Source organism: Procambarus clarkii, chromosome 22 (assembly GCF_040958095.1).
Source record: "Procambarus clarkii isolate CNS0578487 chromosome 22, FALCON_Pclarkii_2.0, whole genome shotgun sequence".
NCBI lineage: Eukaryota > Metazoa > Arthropoda > Malacostraca > Decapoda > Cambaridae > Procambarus > Procambarus clarkii.
The window spans coordinates 32,140,029-32,163,969 of record NC_091171.1 but is presented as its reverse complement, the minus strand read 5'-3'; the positions used below and the strand labels follow the sequence as shown (position 1 = coordinate 32,163,969).

Genomic DNA, 23,941 nt, shown 5'->3' with positions numbered 1-23,941 from the left:
ACCTCGACGACTGGCTGGTTTGGGCTCCCAGCCAGTCAGCTTGCTTGCTAGCCAGGGATTTGGTTCTTTCCCAGCTCGCCGAGTTCGGGTTCTTGGTGAACTGGAGGAAGTCCCATCTGGTTCCCTTTCAGGTTCGGACTTGGCTGGGTCTCGTTTGGGACTCTCGAACCGCCTCCTTGTCTCTCCCTCCGGAGTCTCTCCTGCGGCTGCGGTCCCGCCTTCGTCTGTTTCTGGAGGGCCCTCGGGTCACCCGGCAGTTGCTCGAGGGGCTGTGCGGGAGCCTGAACTTCGCGATGGTGGTCTACCCGCCGGGTCGGGTTTGGCTTCGACGGCTGTTCTGGTTCCTTCGGGGTTCCCCCTTCCGCCTGTCTCGCGATCGCAGAGTTCGACCCCCGGGGGCCTTGCGTCGGTTGCTGCGTCACCGGCTTCCTCTTCGGGTTTTTCGGGGTTCAATGCCTTGGCGCCTACCCGAGCCCTCGCTCGATGTGTACACGGATGCGTCGTCTCTCAGCTGGGGTTTTGTGACCAGTGCTCACCAGGCTGGCCAGGGGCGTTGGGATTCGTCCTTCCGTCGAGCTCACAGCACGGTGTGGGAGTTCGCGGCAGTGTGGTTTGCTCTGGGGAGGATTCGGGTGGCCCGCGGATCGACGATTCGGCTCCATTCGGACTGCTCTCCGGTGGTTCATTGCCTGAACTGCGGGGGTTCGATGCGGTCCTTGTCTCTTTGGGGTTGGTCGCTTTGGGTGACTCGTCTGCTGAGTTCTTGTGGTTTGGCTCTCCTGGCGGTTCACGTACGGGGCGTGTCCAACGTCTTGGCCGACGCCCTGTCTCGCTTCGTTCCCCTCTCCACGGAGTGGACGGTCGACGACGAGTCCTTCCGTTGGCTTTGCCAGACGTTCGGGCGCCCTGAAGTGGACCTCTTCGCGTCGGCGTGGTCGCGGCGTCTTCCCGTTTATGCGGCGCCCTTTCCCGATCGCGAGGCCGTCGGGTTCAATGCCTTTCGGCTAGACTGGTCGAGGTGGGGGTTCCTGTACCTCTTTCCCCCGGTTCGGCTGTTGCTCCAGGTCCTGACTCGCTTAGAGACTTACCAGGGGAGGGTTGTCCTTCTGGCCCCTTGGTGGCCGGTCCAGCCTTGGTTTCAGGCGCTGGTTGCTCGGTGTCCGAACCCGAGGGTTTTCCCGCGGCTCCGTCTTTTTCAGCAGATCGGGCCGGTACGTCACGTGGCTGGTTCGATCTTCTCCTCGAGTCTTCGTGTATGGTTTTTTTGACTCGAGTCTTATCATCATCTCTATGGTGATCAGGTGGCCTCCTTGTTGGTGTCCCACCTGAGGGCTTCTTCTCGGCAGCAGTATGAAGTTTCCTGGCGGTCCTTCCGTTTCTTTTTGCGTCTTTGTCGTGTTAGTTCCTTGTCTGTTCGGGTGGTCTTGTCCTTCCTCTCGTGGTTGTTTCAGGACCGTCATCTTATGCCTAACACTGTCGCTTCGTATCGTGCGGCGCTGGCGGAGCCGCTTCAGCTTGCTTTCGGTATCGATGTTACGTCTGCGCCGTTTCGCAAGCTGTCTCGTGCATTGCTTCACCTCCGGCCTGCTCATGCGTCGCCTGAGCCGTCCTGGTCTTTGGACAGAGTGCTCGCTTTCCTTTCATCTCCTCGTTTCGTTGTGGCCCCTTCGGTCCAGGATTGTTTTTCCAAGGCACTTTTCTTGTTGACTTTGGCCTCTGGGGGTCGGGTAGGGGAGCTTCATGCTCTCCTCCGGCGCAGGGGTTTCTGCTCTTTTGGTCGTGGTGATTGTTTTGTTAGTTTGCAGCCGTCTCCTTCTTTTCTGGCGAAGAATGAGACTGCTGCGTTCCGGAGGGGTCCATGGGTGGTTGATGCTTGGTTGGTCAGGCCGGGGGTGCATCATGTTTTGTGTCCGGTTGCGGCGCTTCGCCGTTATTTGCGCGCCACAGCTTCTGTGTCCGGGGACGCGCTGTGGGTTGATCCGGTTTCCCTTCTTCCCTGTTCGCGGGTTCGGGTCTCTCAGGTCGTCCGCAAGGGTTATTAAGTCCAGCCAGCCTGCGGTCTATCCCCGTGCCCATGACGTTCGTAAGTTCGCGGCTCTTGCTGCCGTCTTTGGGAATATGTCTTGGTCTGATATTCGGGCGCAGGGATTTTGGCGGTCGAACAGGGTCCTGGCTGCTCGTTACCTTGTGAATGTCCCTGGGCCTTCGTCGGGCCTGTGTTGCTTTGGGTCGGCGGTTGCAGCCAGTTGTCTCGGCTTCGAGTTGAGGAGTGAGCAACGACCGCCTCCCGGGTAAGTCCCTCTTTTTTCTGTCTGTGGGTAGTTAGCTCCGGGGAGCCGACGGGGCTCCCCCCAGAAAACCAGCGTTGAATGTAATGAAACGGCATTTTCTGGGTGAGTCCCGGAAGCTCCCCGGCATCCCTCCCTCCCTCCGGTCAGCAGTTTTTCGCGTTTTTGACATCCAGCCTCAAGAACTGAGGTGTGGGTAGCCGGCGCGGGGGGTCTGGGGCTCCCCCTTCCCCCTCCCGGGGAGGGGGGAGCTGCGCAGACAGCGGCGCGGTGGTGTGTGACGTCACACTAGTTTGCTTGTTTTCGGTTGGGGAGTTCTATCCACTAGTTCGGTTTTTGGTAGCAATTTTAACCAGAATAGGGGTTTGTTTTGAGGCGCTTACCTTTCTGGGTGCCTGTTCCGGTCGATGGCAGACATAGAATGCTTCCAACCACACGGGGGCTTCTATAGGCCATTGCTCCCCTTGCCTCTCTGAGGGGGCCCGGTTCTGGCCGTGGTCCCCGGTAGGCCTAAGAACTCCATACACATGACTGATGCCAAAGTCTGACATTAGCATATCAGCCTGGGATAGCTCCGGGGAGCCTCCGGGACTCACCCAGAAAATGGCGTTTCATTACATTCAACGCTGGTTTTTTGACTGCTACACCCACCTGTTGTGCAGCTTTTAGTGAGTGGTGGATTTTGATGCCAAGGTCCTTTTCTTCATCAATCTGCTGTAAAGTAATGTTATTACAGTAATTTGGTAGCTGTGGCATGGGTTACTATGCCCCGCATGCAGGGTTTTACATTCGTCAATACTGTATCGGAAAGCATTTGCCAGTCTTCTGACCATTTGTGCAGTTCATGTAGACATCTTTGTAAGGCTTCAATATCATTATCATTTCCCACTTTACCATAAATCTTTGTGTCATCTGCAAATTTGATAATGTGGTTTGTAAGATTCTCATCTATTTCATATGTTAAAAGGTTGGCCCTAAAATGGATCCCTGTGGCACCCCATTTACCACATTTCTCCAGTCAAATTCATTCCTATTTATCACGACTTTGTTTTCTTTCTTTTAGCCATTGTTTTATCCATTCTAATATTCTGCAATTTATTCCATGTGCCTGTAATTTTCTTGCCAGTCTTTCATGTGGTACTTTACCAAAGGCCTTAGCAAAATCCATGTATTCTGCATCCATTAGAAGTCCTATGAGTAGCCTGTTACCATTTCCAAAAATGTCAGCAGGTTTGTAAGGCAGAATCTATTTTTTAACAAACCCATGTGTCAATTTTACAAGATTGTTCACTGAAAGATGGTGAATTATTCCCTCCCTTAACCCTTACACTGCTCAGGGGTCCTGGGGACATTTACACCCCTGTGCGCAAGAAAAACATTCAAAAATTTATTTTCGTCTTCTAAACATGTTAATTTGTATCCCCTGAGCATGGAAAAAAAAAAAAATCGTAGGTGACATATTTTGGGCGCAATTGACCGAGGAAGTCTGGCAAAAAGTGGGTGTTGACAGAGCGGTCGTCAGACCCGGTCAGCGTCACCCGCGCTTACAGATGGGAGTTGCCACAAAGATATTATTACCTAATTGTTTCAATGTCTCCGATTGATTTTTTCTTAGTTTTTTTGCAGTAATATTATTCAATAGTGTGTATTGTAATATATTTATATAATAAAAGTGGTGAATAATCGCTATACTCAAAAGTATGATGTGCATATTAGTGATTCAATTATTATGTTTATAAAACAATAAACATATAGTTTTGCTGCTATTACACTCTATACACAGGTTATATATAAGTATCTGCATGTTTTGTTCACCATAACTAACCACTAAGTTGGTATTGAGAGTCGAAAAGCAACAAAGAGTTACCGGCACACACCAGCCAGCCACTCGCTGCCACTCCCTCAACACACGCACTAAACTTTCTTCCCCAATAATACCATTTGTGGTGTTATTACACTATATACAGACGTTATATATAAGTATGTATATATTTTGTTCACCACAACTGTACAGCTAAGCTGATATACAGGCATACCTCAGTTTAAGAGTTTAATTGGTTCCTGGAGACGCCTCGTATTCCGAAAACTCGCATTCCGAAGCTAATTTCCCCATAAGAAATAAAGGGAAATGAATTAATCCGTTCCTGACTACCCCAAAAACCCCACATCAAACTAAATTTTTATACCTAATTCATCTAAATAAACCTATAAAACTATGTTCAAGTTATTACTTACCTTGCTGTTGAATGCTGTAGGCGTATGGAAGATGGTGAGGAGGTGGGAGGAAGAGAGGAGTTACTGTTTGGAAGGGGAGTCCCCTTCCATTATCACATCAGGCAGTGAGGTCTTCACTGGTGTGCACACTCTGGCACATTTTGCCTGCATACCACTAGGACTTGCTTGTTTTACTAAGAATTTATCTAATGACACTTGTTTTTCCCTACATTTTAACACTTGTCTGTAGTAAGACATCACATTATCATTTAAAAGGTCAATGCAACGGCCTGCTACAGCTTTATCTGGGTGAGTTTTTTCAACAAAACTTTGCAGTTCTTCCCATACTTCACACATTTTCTTAATCAAGAAGGGACATCCTCTACTGCCTCTACTCACAGCTATTTTCTTAGGTTGAACCTTACCAATGGCTTTCTTGAGACCCATGGCAAGATATATAATGACAACTTTTATGCTCAAATGGCCAAAAAACCGATAAAAAACTGTAAATCCTTGTGAAGAATTCAGGTGGGATAGTCACTGGACACGAGACACTGGTAAACTGAGGCGCGATCGCCATGCCACCACGCGCCAGTCGGCCTGTACACGTATCAACAAACTCGTGTCCCGAGGTAACCCTCGCCTTCCGAGACATATTTTTGGAGTAAATCCTGCTTGTCTTCCGAAAAACTCGCATACAGGGACACTTGCATTCCGAGGTACCACTGTAGTTAGTTCAGGCACTAAGAGTCGTCGCTATACACAGATGGCGGCTGGCGGCTCCCTCACTCTTTCAAGGTCACACGCATTAAACTTTCTACCCCAACAATACTGATTGCAGTGTTATTACCCTGTATACATATATTATATATAAATATCTACATGTTTTATGCACCGTAACTGTACACCTAAGCTTGTAGTGCACCCAAAGAGCATAGTGGCCACCCTCTAAACAGCTAGACAAATCGTGCAGACGACATCACCTCCGTCACCCATATGGCTCCTCCCAGCATAATCCTTTTGCTGTTATTACACTAATACACACATTATATATAAGTATCTACATTTGTGTTCACCATAGAGAACCACTGACCTGGTATGGTGAATGCAAACAATAACAGCTAGCCACACAGTCAGTAAACAATGCTGTCTCCCTCCATCTCTCAGCATCACTCCACCCACATCGCTAATTATTACAACAATCCTGCTATTATCACAACCCTGGTTATTTATATCACAGTCATGGGTCATCTGTAATATTGTCATCTCTAAATAATAACAATTATATATTTATTTTGACATTTTTCGGCGATGCTGTGGTCACAAGCTGAACAGCAATGCTGTTCGCTCATGCTGCATGCGCCGGCCTTGGTTGCTCCAACAGTACTGTGCCTCTCACACCTGAGAATATTGCCCACGATTTTTTTTTAAAATGGCATCTGTTTACAAGAGCCCTGAGGAAGCTACTGTGAACCACGTGTATCCGCGGGCCATTTGAATCAGGCCTGGCACCCTATGGCGTATATATACTCCATGCGCACCATGGGACATGTTACTCAGGGCGTATATATACGCCATGCGCAGTTTAAGGGTTAAGATTCTCAACATGAGCTTGCAGATGTGTGATGTCAAGCTGATTGGACGGTAGTTTTCTGCTGAGCCCTTTCTGCCTTTTTTGAAAATAGGGGTGACATTTGTAGACAGTCGGGCTTCAACTTTAGATTTTAATCCGTTCCCAGGGACGAATCGTAAGTCGAAACAAATTTTCCCATAAGAAATAATGGGAATTGAATTAATCCATTCCACACCCCCAAAAATATTAAGTTAAAAATAGATTTTATACCGAATACAACTTTTTTTCTAGCTAAAATACAGGACAGTATGTTTATCTTACTTTTATTGAGGATTCTTGTTGGCATATGGAAGACGGTGAGGAGAGAAGGAGAGGTGTTACTGTTTGGAAGGGGAGTCCCCTTCCATTATAACATCTGGTTGATACCTGGTTGATGGGGTTCTGGGAGTTATTCTACTCCCCAAGCCCGGCCCGAGGCCAGGCTTGACTTGTGCGAGATTGGTCCACTAGGCTGTTGCTTGGAGCGGCCCGCAGGCCCACATACCCACCACAGGCCGGTTGGTCTGGCACTCTTTGGAGGAAACAATCTAGTTTCCTCTTGAAGATGTCCACGGTTGTTCTGGCAATATTTCTTATGCTCGCTGGGAGGGTGTTGAACAACCGTGGACCTCTGATGTTTATACAGTGTTCTCTGATTGTGCCTATGGCACCCCTGCTCTTCACTGGTTCTATTCTGCATTTTCTTCCATATCGTTCACTCCAGTACGTTGTTATTTTACTGTGTAGATTTGGTACAATTAAATTTAAAATAAAATATTGCCGGAACAACCGTGGACATCTTCAAGAGAAAACTGGACGATTTTCTAAGAGAAGTTCCGGATCAGCCGGGCTGTGGTGGGTACGTGGCCCTGCGGGCCGCTCCAAGCAACAGCCTGGTGGATCAAACTCTCACAAGTCGAGCCTGGCCTCGGGCCGGGCTTGGGGAGTAGAAGAACTCCCAGAACCCCATCAACCAGGTATCAACCAGGTATCAACCAGGTACTTGGCCCTCCAGTATCTTCCACGTGTATATTATTTTATATATATCTCGTCTTCTTTCTAGTGAGTTCATATGGAGGGCTTTGAGACGATCCCAATTATTTAAATGCTTTATCACGTCTATCTTGAGGTTATCTTGAGGTGATTTCGGGGCTTTAGTGTTCCCGCGGCCCGGTCCTCGACCAGGCCTCCATCCCCAGGAAGCAGCCCGTTACAGGTGGCTAACACCCAGGTACCTATTTTACTGCTAGGTAACAGGGGCATAGGGTGAAAGAAACTCTGCCCATTGTTTCTCGCCGGCGCCTAGGATCGAACCCAGGACCACAGGATCACAAGTCCAGCATGCCGTCTGCTCGGCCGACCGGCTCTCCGTCTATGTGTGCCGTATATGTTCTCTGTACTAGTATTCCCTCTATTTCAACAATCTCTCCTGCTCTGAAGGGGGAAGTGAGTACTGAGCAGTACTCAAGACGGGACAACACAAGTGACTTGAAGAGTCCAACCATTGCAATGGGATCCCTGGATTTGAAAGTTCTCGTAATCCATCCGATCATTTTTCTGGCTGACGCAATATTTGCTTGCTAATCCTCCCTAAACAGTTAGGCCATCAGACATCATTATTCCCAAATCCTTTACATGATGTTTTCCTACTATGGGCAAATTTGATTGTGTTTTGTACCCTGTATTATGTTTAAGATCCTCATTTTTACCGTACCTGAGTACCTGGAATTTATCATTGTTAAACATCATGGTATTTTCTGATGCCCAGTTGAAAACTTTATTAATATCAGCTTGAAGTTTTTCAATGTCTTCAGCCGAGGTAATTTTCATACTGATTTTTGTGTCATCTGCCAAGGATGATACGAAGCTGTGATTTGTATTTTTGTCTATATCTGATATGAGAATAAGGAAAAGCAGCGGTGCAAGGACTGTACCCTGAGGTAAAGAGCTTTTAATTGCGCTTGGACTAGATTTTATATGGTTGACTGTTACTCGCTGAGTCCTGTTGGACAGAAAACTGAGTATCCAGCGTCCTACTTTACCAGTTATTCCCATTGACTTCATTTTGTGTACTTTCATGGTCACATTTATCGAAAGCCTTTGCGAAGTCCGTGTATATCACATCAGCATTCTGTTTTTCTTCTAATGCCTCAGTGACTTTGTCGTAGTGATCAAGTAGCTGTGAGAGGCACGATCTTCCCGCTCAAAATCCATGTTGGCCTTGGTTATGAAGGTCATTGGTCTCCATGAAATTGGTGACCTGACACCTAATCACTCTCTCGAATACTTTTATTATGTGCAACGTTAACCCTTACACTGCTCAGGGGTCATATGGACATTTACACCCCTGTGCGCAAGAAAAAAAAATTCAAAAATTTTTTTTCGTCTTCTAAACATGTTAATTTGAGTCTCCTGAGCACGGGAAAAATAATAAAAAAATTCTATTATACATACCAATGACACAATTGAGCCGAGAAGTTGGCCGATGACGTCACAGAACGTGAGCGCACAAGGGTGCTGCGTCAGCCAGCTGTCACTCACGGCCGCTCACGCGGCCCGAGTTGCTGCGAATTTATTTTCGCGGAATTATTTACAGTATTCTTGGGTCGTTTTACTCAAATTTGTTTCGCTAGTATTGTTCCAATTATTAGCAATAGACGTTGTATTATAATAAAAATGGTATAAACTCACTAGGCGCTCACATATTAGTGTCACAAGTATGCCCACCAAAATGGTATAATTTACAGGAAATATTCAATGTATTTGGGGTTTTTTCAATATAAACACAAAAATAAACTTGATATGTACATTTAATTACCAAAGAATTACACATTTAGTACTCCAGGAGACTGTGATACTGTGCGAAACAGTCGATATGGCACAGAGGGACGGCACACGCTTCGCACCATGTCAACACCAATTTACGTTTCTGTGGCCTCAATTTGGTACTGGAACACACAACATACCGACGCTGGCCTGCTGCACGAGCTCCAGTTGGTGGTAATTTCTTGATTTGATGTATCAGAAAGGCCTCCCTGTAAGCGAGCCTGGGTGCAGGAGCATGGTTTTCAGTATTGGGTCTCGAATGGATCTTTGTATACCAGGTGTGTCCTTGCCAAATTTACCTAGCAACTGTTTCACAACTTGAAAACTGAACGAACGGAAATATGGTTTTCTACCTGTCTTCACAAGAAACATATTGTAACTGTTCAGCATTGTTACATCAATAAGGTGAAAAATCATTTTCTTTGTCCACTTCACTGTTTTACGTACACACTCTACAGCACCCACCATCATGTCACATTTATCAACTAAATGCATGTTGATGTTGTAGTCCATCACACAATCTGGCTTGTATATTATTTGCTTTGTTGTTCTGTTCACCTTGCCACTGTCTACCATTGTACCAGGGTGAATGGTGGTCAACATGTTCACTTCACGTCTGTCTTTCCACCGCACTGAAAGCATTGCACCACTTTTTCTTACCTCGCAATCCCCAACTTGCATAGCAGTATCAAACACAGGCATTTCCTTTTGTTTTGGCTTTACTGTTCCACACACTCCAGTCTTATTATCCAGCAAGAATTTCGTTAGCAAGGGACTGGTATAATAGTTGTGTACAATATGTGGCCCTTGTTCAGATATGGTGCAAGCAGTGACTTCACCACACTACCTGAGAAGCCATGTTCGTCATTAGCAGGAATATCTACATTTGTGGCTGAATAAAGTATCATGTGTAACACCATTCCTGATTCACAGTCACAGAGCACAAAGAATTTCAGTCCAAATCGGTGACGTTTTGAGGGAATATACTGCTTGAAGGCAGCACGTCCTTTGAAAAGCACCAGGGATTCATCAATAACCAGCTTCTGAGCTGGTACGTAGTAATCTCGGAACTTTCCAATCAGGTCATTTAGCACGTGCCTCACCCTCCAAAGCCTATCATCCTGTGTCTTGTCAGCATTATTTGCAAAATGAATGCACCGTAGGATCAACAGAAATCTGTCTCGGGACATATATTTCCCGAACAATGGTGTTGGAACAGAGTTGTCTTTGCTCCAATAATCTGAAATTACGTGTTTCACACAATGTTTCATCAACATGCAAATTGCGAAAAACACATAACATTTCATCGACAGTTGTCTCTTTCCAACGCTGTAGTCGCGAAAATTCTGAAACTTCCTCACCTTCGATGAGATCAGCCGCAAGTCTGTTCGTTTCGTGAACAATGTGTTTCATTAGCGGCTCATCGAAATATGCAGTAAAGAAGTCCATTTCACACATTTCGTCACCAGTATCAGGGAAAAGATCAGTAATTCCCACATCTCTGTTATCAAAGTCGGGAATTTGTGGAACAAAATCTTCCCCATCACTCCACACAAACCTGCTGCCTTCCGAGAGCCATTAGCTGCACCACGGCGAGGAATCCGGGGACCAGGAGCTGAAGCAGGCATTGTAACAGTAGAGGCAGGAACGGTAGATGAGGAAAAAGATGTGGAACATGAGGGAATTTGTTCCTCATTGTCGCCATATTGTCCCATGCGGCGGCGCTCGGCTGGGCGGGCAGCTGATGCGGCGAAACTTGTACTGGCACTAGCAGCTGGGGTAAAACTATTCTCCGACTCTTCATCACTAAAGCCTGAGAAAGATTCGCTTGTTTCAGACTCGTTAATCGTATCATAAACGTGCAGTGGTATAGATGAACAACGTGCTTGGGCGCGAGGTGGTGTTGAGTGGTGTTGAGTAGTAGCCTCGTGAGGCATCCTCACCCTCGTGGCACCCACATGTTCACCCTCACTATCCGTTGTTTCGATTTCTTCTGGCGAGTCTTCTTCGAGTCTTTCTTCTTTCGAGAGTCTTTGCCTCTCGCTCTTTTCTTTCTCCAATCCGTGCCCCGTTGCTTTGGGGGTGTTCTGGAGTGCCGCTGTGGGGAAGTCACGAGGTTTTTCCCTGCATTTTAGGGTGGGTAGCCTCCTTCGCCGCTCCCCTCCTCCTCCTCCGGCATGGGCGCCCTGGCCGCCTCCGGCGGCTACGTTCTCATAGGCTTGCATCATGGCCCTTCAGCGCCTATGTTCTGCAGGTGAGTTGGTGCGGTCTGGCGTCTCTTTCGTCCTGACACTGTTTTTGTTTTTGTAAGTAGGAATGGATGTACATACCTACCTGAGAACGTGGACCATACCAACCGAGGTGCCTACTGCAGGGCTATTGACCCATACAGGGCAGCTCTTGTTCTCACCACCTGATTCCTTCCTAGGTTCACGGGTGACTGCGGGTGGCCCTTCCGAGGCGGCTCCTGCCTGTACTCATCCTGCCCCTCTCCTATGCTTGTCTAACCTTGCTTCAGTTCGGGGCCCTGCCTCCACCTTGTTCCACAGTGCAACGGTGGGGGTGCCTGTTCGGTGGTACGTTTTCCTGTGTCGAGGGTGTTTTGTGCTCGCCTCCTTGTGCTTGCAGGATTGGGTTCTGGCTCTTTGGTTCCGCCTCTCCCCTGTTGTTCACCTCACGAGCGGATTCTGTGCTTCATAGGCGCTCTCGTCTCTGCTCTTGAGGCTGTGTATGGGGTCAGCCCAAGTTGGGCTGCCTAATGTGTTCCTTCGATTGCCTGTTACACTGCACACGTTTCTTCTACCGTCCTTGTGGCTCGGTTGGGTACTCGGTTTCCGCCTGTGTCCCCTTGTGTGCCACTCGTGTTACGATTATCTTTATCTTCCCTGTCGCTTCCTCGGGGAGTGTGGTGACGTTTTGCTGGGGTTTTGGTACTGCGGCTGCGTGTAGGGGTGGGTTGTGGCATTTTGTTCAGCCCTTCCGTGCTCCCTCTGGGGCCCTCCTTCCTTGCCGGTCTTGCTGTGCCGGGCCTGGTTTTTCCATGTTCCTTGGATTCTCTGTCCTGTCCTCGTTGTCCTTGCCTCAATGTGCTGGCTGGGGATGAGCTTGGAGTCTTCGTCTCGCCCCTCGCCTATCCTCCGGTTTCGGTTCAAGTTCCAGAGCCCAGTGGGCTCCCTTCCTTAGTGTTTTTCACGACTGCCCCCGGGGTTTTTCTTGACGCTGGGGCTTTGGGGGGACAGCTCTTCCCCGGGGCCTGCAGGGTGGGTTCCCGGGGCTGGGGTGGGGCTAACGTGGGGGGGGGATCTCAGGCCCTGTTGGTCTCCGCCGGGGTTTTTCTACCCTTCTGGGCGGGGCTTGCGGTTTTGTGGAGTGGGGTTTTTCCGTTCCCCCTCTCCACACGTGCTTTTTGGGCATCGGCCCCTCCCTGGGCTCGGTTTCCTTGTCCATTATGCCCGTTGCTTCCGTCCTGTCGGTGGGTGCTTTTCTGGGGTCTTTGCCCCTTTTTTCCGGGACGGGCCTTCTCCGTCATGTCCCCCTCTTCTTGGGGTTCTGCATGACTTTTGGTCTCAGGTGCGACGGGGTTTTTGTGCCTTCGTCCTTTGTGTTCTTTTGTTCATATCTCTTCTCTTAGCACTGTCTCGGCGCTGCTCGTTTTCCTGGGGGCGATTTTGCTCCTCTTAACTAGTGTCTTTTCGCTCCTGCCCTTCTGCGGGATTTTGGTGCGGGGCGGCTCCTTGTGCGGGTTCCTTCCCTGAGGGGGCTAGGTTCTGGCTCGTGGTCTCCGGTAGGTCCTAGAACTCCACACACATCGACTGATGCAAAATAGTTAGGGTATCCATATCAGCTATGGATAGCTCCGGGGAGCCTCCGGGACTCGCCCAGAAAATGGCGTTTCATTACATTCAACACTGTTTTTTTTTTTTTTTAAAGTTGACTCGTATATGCTGTAAGCCTAACTTTATTATTTTACTTATAATAGACAAATTCTATAGACTAGCTGTTAATGAGTACCTTATTATTTGGGAAGACTACACACGTGTTTAATGAAACAAAATTTGCGCAAAATCAGTAACACATTACACTTTAGCTGTTGTCTTGTATTGCTATGTGTTATAATTTACTGTCATTATGGTGGATTGGGTACATTTGGTTTTAGATTAATTTTGATTGTTCTGGGCTAATAAGTCACCCTGCATGTCATGCAACTTAACATGTAAGTTTGTTCCTCTATAGTAAGGTCACATCAGGCAACCTGGCCAGAAACCAAGTTAGAAACTGAAATAGCTGCCCACACTATTACATTACTTACAGGTTTAATATGCACCATCTTGTGTATTTGTATTATTATGCAGAAATTGTCTTTGCAGGATTAATGTCATAGTGCAGAATGTCCGAAAAACCACTTCGTGTTGGCCAGAGAGTCGAAGTCATTGGCAAAGGTAAGAAGACTTGTGTATACAGTATTGTATAACAGTTTTGAGTTTTTGTGTGTTGTAAAAATGTGAATGCAGAGGGTCATTTTATTTTCTCTGGAGTTCATAGATGAATGGTAGGTATGTTTCTTTTTATATAATAAATTGTGCATGAGATTGATGTTTGCATACTGTACAGAATATTAGTGTGAAATTCTATAATATTTTTGCACATAACAAGGCTGACATAATATTGGTGCAATTTGATGACTAGTTGATCAAGACTACTTAATTCCTAATGTAGGGGGGGGGGGGGGGGACATGAGCATGTGCTGTACTCAGGTTTGTATTGAGGTCACCCCTAGATCGAACTACTGACCCTGCCCAGGATTTAACCCACAACAGTTGCCTAACACTTGGGCAAGGTGATTTTTATTTATTTATTTATTGTTGCATATACAAGAAGGTACATTTGAATTGTGAGGATACATAATATGGTAATTACAATCTTGTAAAGCCGGAGTACGCGCAGCGTTTCGGGCAGAAACGCTACACTTAGGTAGCGTTACAGCAAGGTGAACAAAGGCATCAGGTGAATGGAAACGTGTAAAACCGTTTCTGTCAACCAGCGGTTTGAACCCAGTACAGTGGGACTTCGACTTAACAAATTTAATCCGTCCCTAGTGACAGGTCGTAAGTCGAAAACTCATAAACTGAAGTGAATTTTCCTATAAGAAATAATGGAAATTGAATTAATCCATTCCAGACTTCCCCCAAAAATTAACTTCAAAGTAAATTTTATACCTAATTAACCTAAATCTTCAGTACAAAAGTATGTACAAGTTATTATTTACTTTTTTTTTCAGGGATATTCCTGCGCTGGCCTTAAGCCTCTGGCTGGCCCACTAAGTGTTGCTTTTTTCTGTTTTACTTGGGCGGATTTATCTCTACTGATGACTCTTGTTGGCGTATGGAAGACGGTTAGGAAGGGGTAGGAGGAGAGGTGTTAGTGTTTGGAAGGGTACTCCCCTTGTATTATAACATCAGGCATTCCTTCCATTCCTTCTCTGGGGTACATTCACTGGCACGTTTTTTTCCACATTACCACTAGGACCTGCTTGTGGCTCAATGCTTGTTTTTCTTACTAAAAACCTGTCTAGTGACACTTGTTTTTCCCTATGTTGTAACACTGGTCTGAAGTGAGACATCACATTGTCATTAAAAAGATTAACACAACGACCTGCTACTGTTTTGCTCTGGGTGAATTAATAACAACTTTTCAGCGTCCTCAAGTGTTTGTGTTAGACTTTGTTTCGTGATTGTTGATGCGCCTTTTGCCACTTTAGCACTCATAATGTCCTTTTTCTTAGCAAGTACAGTGCATATCGTTGACATTGATTTGTTGTACTGCCTAGCTAGTTCAACAACATGTGTACCATTTTTCATGTTTACGAATGATCTCTTGTTTTTCCTCTATGGTCATTCTCACATGTCATTCTTGGCTTGCACCTTACCACTGGCTTTCTTGAAACCCATGGCGAGATATATAACAACGACTTTTAGTTTAAATACCAAAAATCCGAAAAAAACTGTAATTCTTTACAAAGAATTCAGGCACAATTTTCACTAAGCAGGAGGCACTGGTAAACTGAGACGCGATTGCCGTGCCACTACGCACATGGTCGGCCATATGTGTATCAACTAACTCGTTTCCTGAGGCAAAGCTCATAACCCGATTTGAACTTTCCTAAGAAATTGGGCTCGTAACCTGAAAAGTTCGTAAATAGGGACATTCGTAAGCCGAGGTGTCACTGTAATATCATTATGGCAACTCCTGCCTGTCAGCGTGGGTGGAGCAGACTGCCACAGGATGCTTACTCTGTCAATGCCTCAATTTTGCCAGACTTCCTCGACCTATTGCGGCCAAAATATGTCGCCTACGATTTTTTGTTTATTTTTCCCATGGTTGGTCAGGGAAAATAAATGAACACTTCTATAAGACAACAGTTTTATTTTAATTTTTTTTTAATTTTTTGCGCACAGAGGTGTTGATGGCTATTAAGGCTGTAGCAGCTTAAAGGTTAAACAATGCCTGCGCCACCTCTGTGCCTCCCAACCTACAGAGACCTTACGCTCCCTGACCGCCACTCACTCATAGGGTTAATGTGAGACAGTCGTGTCCATCCCTGTGATACACAAAGGAGTGACACGTGCCACTTTCCCAGCGGTAGTACTCCATACAAGTCTACACCAGTAAATATAGACTCTCACATATGCTGATACCCACATAAATATTATTATCCATTACATGATACCCACCAATCTTGGAGTATGCAGCTCCAGCATGGAGTCCATATCTAGTCAAGCAGAAGACTAAACTGGAGAAGGTTCAAAGGTTTGCCACCAGACTAGTACCCGAGCTGAGAGGTATGAGCTACGAGGAGAGACTACGGGAGTTAAACCTCACATCGCTGGAAATCAGAAGAGTTAGGGGGGACATGATCACCACATACAAGATTCTCAAAGGAATTGATAGGGTAGATAAGGACATGCTATTTAACCCAAGGTGCACACGCACTAGGGGACTCGGGTGGAAATTGAGTGCCCAAATGAGCCAAATAGATATTAAAAAGAACTTTTTTAGTGTCAGAGTGGTTGACAAATGGAATGCATTGGGAAGTGATGTGGTGGAGGCTGACTCCATACACAGTTTCAAGTGTAGATATGATAAAGCCCAGTAGGCTCAGGACCCTGTACACCAGTTGAGAGGCGGGACCAAAGAGCCAGAGCTCTACCCCTGCAAGTACAAATTGGAAGTACAAATAGGTGAGTACATGACGTTCAAAGAACCACCACACCCATAACTACTCCTGATACCCACTACACCCACAACCACTCCTAACCCCGAGCACACCCACAATACCCACAACCACTCCTGGCACCCACCACACCCACAATACCCACAACCACTCCTGGCACCCACCACACCCACAATACCCACAACCACTCCTAGCACCCACCACACCCACAATACCCACAACCACTCCTGACACCCACCACACCCACAACTACTCCTGATACCCACTACACCCACAACCACTCCTGACAACCACCACACCCACAACCACTCCTGACACCCACAACACCCACAACCACTCCTGACACCCATCACACCCACAACCACTCCTGACACCCACCACACCCACACCACTCCTAACCCAGAGCACACCCACACCACTCCTAACCCCGAGCACACCCACACCCACTGCTGACACCCACCACACCCACTCCAGACACCCATCAAACCCACTCCAGACACCCACACCCACTCCTGACACACACTGTAATGACCCTTTCTACCTCCTCTCTACTCTTTCCCTTCACTCAATACCCCAGCTTAATCCTTAAGCTGGGGTAAAAAAATGGGGCCTATAAAAAATTATAAGCCAGTTGCACTAACATCACACATAATAAAAGTGTTTGAAAGAGTGATTAGGAATCAAATTTCTAGTTTTGTGGAAAACAATGAATTGCACAATCCAGGACAACATGGATTTAGAGCGGGAAGATCCTGTCTGTCACAGTTACTCAACCACTATGACAAAATCACAGAAGCTCTAGAAGAAAAGCAAAATGCAGATGATGTATACACAGACTTTGCAAAGGCGTTCGACAAATGTGACCATGGGGTGATAGCTCACAAAATGAGGTCAATGGAAATAATTGGAAAAGTAGGACGCTGGATACTCAATTTCCTGTCGAACAGAACACAAAGAGTAACAGTCAATCAGATAAAATCGAGTCCAAGCGATGTTAAAAGCTCTGTACCTCAAGGTACAGTCCTTGCACCGCTACTGTTCCTTATTCTCATATCTGATATAGACAAAAATACACGTCACAGCTTCGTGTCGTCCTTTGCAGATGACACAAAAATCAGCATGAAAATTACCTCTGCTGAAGACATTGAAAAACTACAAGCAGATGTCAACAAAGTTTTCGATTGGGCAGCAGAAAATAACATGATGTTTAACAGTGATAAATTTCAGGTACTCAGGTACGGCAAAAATGAGGATCTGAAACATAATACAGGGTACAAAACACAATTGAATCTTCCCATAGTAGAAAAACAGTATGTCAAGGATTTAGGAATAATGATGTCCGACGATCTAACGTTTAGGGAGCATAACCAAGCAAATATCGCGTCAGCCAGAAAAATGATCGGATGGATTATGAGAACTTTCAAATCCAGGGATCCCATCACAATGGTTGTACTCTTCAAGTTACTTGTGTTGTCCCGTCTTGAGTACTGCTCAGTACTCACTTACCCCTTCAGAGCAGGAGAGATTGCTGAATAGAGGGACTACAGAGAACATATACGGCACGGATAGACGCGATAAAACACCTAAATTATTGGGATCGTCTCAAAGCTCTCCAAATGTACTCTCTAGAAAGGAGACGAGAGAGATACCAAATAATATACACATGGAAAATACTGGAGGGCCAGGTCCCTAATCTACACAGTAAAATAACAACGTACTGGAGTGAACGATATGGAAGAAAATGCAAGATTGAACCAGTGAAGAGCAGAGGTGCCATAGGCACAGTCAGAGAGCACTGTATAAACATCAGAGGTCCTCGGTTGTTTAACGTCCTCCCAGCGACTATAAGAAATATTGCCGGAACAACCGTGGACATCTTCAAGAGAAAACTGGACTGTTTTCTAAGAGAAGTTCCGGATCAGCCGGGCTATGGAGGGTATGTGACTCTGCGGCCCACTCCAAGCAACAGCCCGGTGGACCAAACTCACAAGTCGAGCCTGGCCTCGGGCCGGGCTTGGGGAGTAGAAGAACTCCCAGAACCCCATCAAGCAGGTATCAAGCAGGTAAGCTGCTAAGGGGTCTTGAGGAGATTTTCACCCCTGTGCACAAGAAAAAAAAATTTGAAAAAATTATTTCATCTTCTAAAAATGCTAATTGGTGTTCCCTGAGCACGGGGAAAAAAAATCGTAGGTGACATATTTTGGGCACAATAGACCGAGGAAGTCTGGCAAAAAGTGGGTGTTGACAGAGCGGTCGTCAGAGCCGGTCAGCGTCACCCGAGCTGACAGGTGGGAGTTGCCACAAAGATATTATCACTTAATTATTTCAATGTCTCTGATTGATTTTTTCTTATTTTGTTTTGCAGTAATATTATTCAATAGTGTGTATTGTGATATATAATAAAAGGGGGTGAATAATCGCTATACTCAAAAGTATGGTGTGCATATTAGTGATTCAATTATTATGTTCATAAAACAATAAACAAATATTTTTGCTGTTATTACACTCTATACACAGGTTATATATAAGTATCGCATGTTTTGTTCACCATAACGAACCACTAAGTTGGTATTGAGAGTCGAAAAGCAACGAGGAGTTGCCACTCCCTCAACAACGCCTCACTCGCCCACTTTCTCCTCCCACCATTCTGTTTTATATTTTATTCACAATATACAGATATTATATATAAGTATCTACATGTTTTGTTCACCACAACTGTTCAACTAAGCTGATATAGTTAGTTCAGGCACTAAGAGTCATCACTACACACAGTCAGCTGGCAGCTCCCTCACTCATTCAAGGTCACACGCACTAAACTTTCTCCCCCAACAATACCGTTTGTGGTGTTATTACAATATATACAGACATTATATGTAAGTATCTATATGTTTTGTTCACCACAACTGTACAACTAAGCTGATATAGTTAGTTCAGGCACTAAGAGACGTCGCTTCACAGAGTCAGCTGGCGGCTGCCTCCCGCACTCATTCAAGTTCACACTCACTAAAATTTCTCCCCCCAACAATACTGTTTGCAGTGTTATTACACTATATACAGACGTTATATATAAGTATGTATGTGTTTTTTCACCACAACTGTACAACTAAGCTGATACAGTTAGTTCAGGCACTAAGGGTCGTCGCTACACACAGTCAGCTGGCGGCTCCCTCACTCATTCAAGGTCACACGCACTAAACTTTCTCCCCCAACAATACTGTTTGTAGTGTTATTACACTATATACACATATTATATACATGTTGTATGCACTGTAACTGTATACCTAAGCTTGTAGGGTGCCCAAAGAGCATAGTGGCCACCCTCTACACAGCCAGACAAATCATGCAGACGACGTAACCTCCGTCACCCAAATGGCTCCACCCAACATAATCCTTTTGCTGTTATTACACTAATTATATATAAGTATCTACATTTGCATTCACCATAGAGAACCACTGAGCTAGTATGGTGAATGCAGACAATAATAGGTGGCCATACAGTCAGTAAACAATTCAATCTCTCTCCGTCCCTTAGCATCACTCCTCCCACAGTGCTAATTATTACAACAATCCTCGTCATTTTTATCATAGTCAGGGGTCATCTGTAATATTGTCATCACTAAATAATAGCAGTTATATATTTATTTTGTCATTTTTTGGCAGTGCTGTGGTCACAAGCTGAACAGCAATGACGTGATGCGCACTTTTTGGTATGTTACTCAACATGTTATATGACGTGTTGCGCAGTTTAAGGGTTAAAAGATCTAACTAAGAAGTCTTTCAAGTCCATACACACTTCTTATGTGAGACCATTACATGAGTATACATTACATCATCTGGATGAAACCCACACTGTGTGATGTATAAACAGGAACTGGAAAAAGTTCAGAAGTTTGCCATTAGATTAGTACCAGATTTGAGAGGCCTCAGATATCACAAGAGGTTAAGGGAACTCCCTCACAACTTTAGAGAGAATAAACAGACGAGATGTATAATCACTACATGCAAAATCCGGAGCGGAATTAACAAAGTAGACAGAGGGAGCCTATTTAAATTAAAAAGAGGTAGGTGTGAGGGAATGGTGGTCATAGCTCGACTTGTACCCTATGGCTGCTGTGCTGTGCAGTCTTGTACATTGTTTCATCACCTTTATCTCAGGACAGAAGTAATTACCTAAGTGTAATTACCTAAGTGTAGTTACAGGATGAGAGTTACGCTCATGGTGTCCCGTCTACCCAGCACTCTTTGTCATATAACGCTTTGAAACTACTGACGGTCTTGGCCCCCACCACCTTCTCACCTAACTTGTTCCAACCGTCTACCACTCTGTTTGCGAAAGTGAATTTTCTTATATTTCTTCGGCATCTGTGTTTAGCTAGTTTATATCTATGACCTCTTGTTCTTAACACTTTCGCCCGGGCATGACGCAGCATTGCGTCATCCGTTTACTGGCGGTCCACTTTAAATAATCGCCAAAAATCAGGTTTTTATCCGAGTTTTTTGGGACTGGTTTTAAAATGTGCGCCGATGTCTTCCCATTTTCTTTGTTGAGCCTCGTGGCCCTCAGGTGGCTTGGCACATGCCGTGGGCCCATTGCTTTCGCTCCACTGTTGTGACCAATGTCGCCTCCCCTCGCATCTTAAACGTGTGAACATTTCGGCTATTTTCCGTGGCTATATTTCTTACTGCGGCTTTAGAAACTATCTACCCTTACTCCACGATGGATAGTAATCATGAACAAGAAGAAAATTGCGAAAGAAAGGCTTGAAAAGGGAGGGAATTGGGAGTGTAGCTGGAAGGCATCTGAGCGCTCACTCGCGGTTAACGCGTGGCCCGTCTTCAACTCGTCGGCGGTTGGAGCGTGACCAGGTTTTCTATTTTATATGCTAATGTTCCTCTAGAGAATTCTATTGCGAACCCATTGAGCCCAAAATGAAAGACCTAGGACAAACATTGAGGTGACCAGAGTGAAAATAGTGAAAACATTTTATCGCGTTTGCGCGCTCCTGGGTAACTCGTTCGCACTTTCTCTGTTTGCTGCGGGTAATTAGCCGGGCTTTTGGAGTTTATATGCATTTAGTGCTGTAGAGAATTCTATTGCGAACACAATGATACCAAATTTAATCTCGTAGGACGAGAATTAAGGTGACAAAGTTGAAGAGAGTCTACACTTTTCAGAATTTACGCGCGCTCCCGTGACACCCTGGGTCCCATATCGCACAGTTGAGGGGTGGCGCGCGGGGTGAGCGAAAGTGTTAAGAAGTGCCTCGTGTTGGGTGTCTGTGGATCAGTGATCACATTTGCAGTTCAGAGGTGGTGTGTGTGGTGACATACGATGTCTAATTATATTAGTAGATGGCAGTTTTTACATCTTGCCGGTATAACCATGGGTGGATTTTGTTTTGATATTGGATGGAGCAAGAGCATTGCAGGTAGTAGGAAGTGTCAAGGCCCTGGCCTGACTCCCAATCGGTTTTGATAACACATTCCTCCTCCACTCCCATTGACCTCGGAGGAACCCATAGTTCACCTAATCATATGTGGATGATGGTAGAAACTACATTCTCATTAGTGTTCTATGTAGAAGCCGTCGGAGGAACCCATAGTTCACCTAATCATATGTGGATGATGTTAGAAACTACATTCTCATTAGTGTTCTATGTAGAACTGTCGGAGGAACCCATAGTTCACCAAATCATATGTAGATGATGGTAGAAACTACATTCTGATTCGTGTTCTATGTAGAAGCCGATATATGAGGTGACGACATATGACGGTGAGGCATGACGATATATGAGGTGAGCGTTTAGCTATCTTGCTTTGAGCTCCGTAACCTCGTTCTCAGTAAAGCTTTAGTAATTACCTAAGTGTAATTACCTAAGTGTGGTTACAGGATGAGAGCTACGCTCGTGGTGTCCCGTCTTCCCAGCACTCTTTGTCATATAACGCTTTGAAACTACTGACGGTCTTGGCCTCCACCACCTTCTCACTTAACTTGTTCCAACCGTCTACCACTCTATTTGCGAAGGTGAATTTTCTTATATTTCTTCGGCATCTGTGTTTAGCTAGTTTAAATCTATGGCCTCTTGTTCTTGAAGTTCCAGGTCTCAGGAAGTCTTCCCTGTCGATTTTATCAATTCCTGTTACTATTTTGTACGTAGTGATCATATCACCTCTTTTTCTTCTGTCTTCTAGTTTTGGCATATTTAATGCTTCTAACCTCTCCTCGTAGCTCTTGCCCTTCAGTTCTGGGAGCCACTTAGTAGCATGTCTTTGCACCTTTTCCAGTTTGTTGATGTGCTTCTTAAGATATGGGCACCACACAACAGCTGCATATTCTAGCTTTGGCCTAACAAAAGTCATGAACAATTTCTTTAGTATATCGCCATCCATGTATTTAAATGCAATTCTGAAGTTAGAAAGCATTGCATAGGCTCCTTGCACAATATTCTTAATGTGGTCCTCAGGTGATAGTTTTCTATCTAGAACCACTCCTAGATCTCTTTCTTTATCAGAATTCTTTAAAGATTTCTCACATAATATATAGGTTGTGTGGGGTCTATGTTCTCCTATTCCACATTCCATAACATGACATTTATTAACATTAAATTCCATTTGCCAAGTGGTGCTCCATATACTTATTTTGTCCAGGTCTTCTTGAAGGGCATGACAGTCATCTAAATTTCTTATCCTTCCTATTATCTTAGCATCATCAGCAAACATGTTCATATAATTCTGTATACCAACTGGTAGATCATTTATGTACACAATAAACATCACTGGTGCAAGAACTGAACCCTGTGGTATGTGTATGAATGTGTGGTGTGAATGTTGAGTGTATATACTCCATTAATTGCATGTGCATCCTGTAACTCATTTTATAATAATAACAATAATTCATTGTGTTGGGGGACAGGAAGCCAGATTATATTCATACACATTAGGCTTTTATTGAGTTCAGCCCATGGTCGAATTACTGGCCCCGCCCAAGATGCAACCCCATAACATGCTTGCTTACTCCTTAGTACCTACCTACTTCTAGGTGAATAGGTGCATTAGGTGAAAGGAAATGTGCCCTCATTTTACTTCAGCCACTGGTTATCTTGTCCACTGCACTACCTCTTCTCTCTTTTTGCTTGGGTTAATTTATCTTTACTCCTTCCTTCAGTTAATCTCTCGCAAATGGCCACACTGTCCTTTGAGCACAATGCTGCTCTTAAACTACACTGTATAATTTTGATTCCGCCCAACTTGAACTCTTGGTTCATTCTTTTCCACAACAATTTTTTTTTTTTTATTATTTTATACCTCTTCATATAAAATATAACTCTTACTGTTCCAAAATGTGATATTTCATTTTCCTAGACTCCACTATATCTACATGGATAAATGCAACCTTGGGAACTAAATTATTTTGTAGGCAGTAGTCACATAAGCTCCCTGCCTACCTGGGTCAACATAATGTTTTTCTTAGCAAGGAACTGACCTTTCCTCTTCAAAACTTGCAGGTCCTCCAAATATGATAGTTTTCAATTGAGTCAGTCACATTGACAGTTTGGGAGGAAGTGAAATATTAGTAGATTTCTTTTTACCTTTCTCCACACACCCCTTTTCCCATAATCATTAATTTTTGTGCTTTGAGCTCAGAATGTACAGTACTTTCCATGCTCATGAGGGACTCTCCAGTTTGGGCTGCCTGGAATTAGTATGTTCTTGGGACCCAAGGTGTTAGAGAGAGGAGGTAGAGAAAGTATTAGAATAGGCATACCAATA

At 45.2% G+C, this 23,941-nt stretch overlaps 1 protein-coding gene across 15 annotated transcripts in view; it reads left to right on the top strand.

The window, feature by feature from the left end:
- DCTN1-p150 (dynactin subunit 1) overlaps window positions 1-23,941 on the top strand; it is a 398,222-nt gene that overhangs the window by 12,986 nt on the left and 361,295 nt on the right. For all 15 annotated transcript variants that reach the window (XM_069328813.1, XM_069328823.1, XM_069328818.1 and 12 more), the window contains exon 2: window positions 13,308-13,379. In XM_069328813.1, coding sequence (XP_069184914.1) covers window positions 13,328-13,379 — 52 coding nt within the window. In that variant the 5' untranslated portion in view covers window positions 13,308-13,327. The remainder of the gene's footprint in view (window positions 1-13,307; window positions 13,380-23,941) is intronic.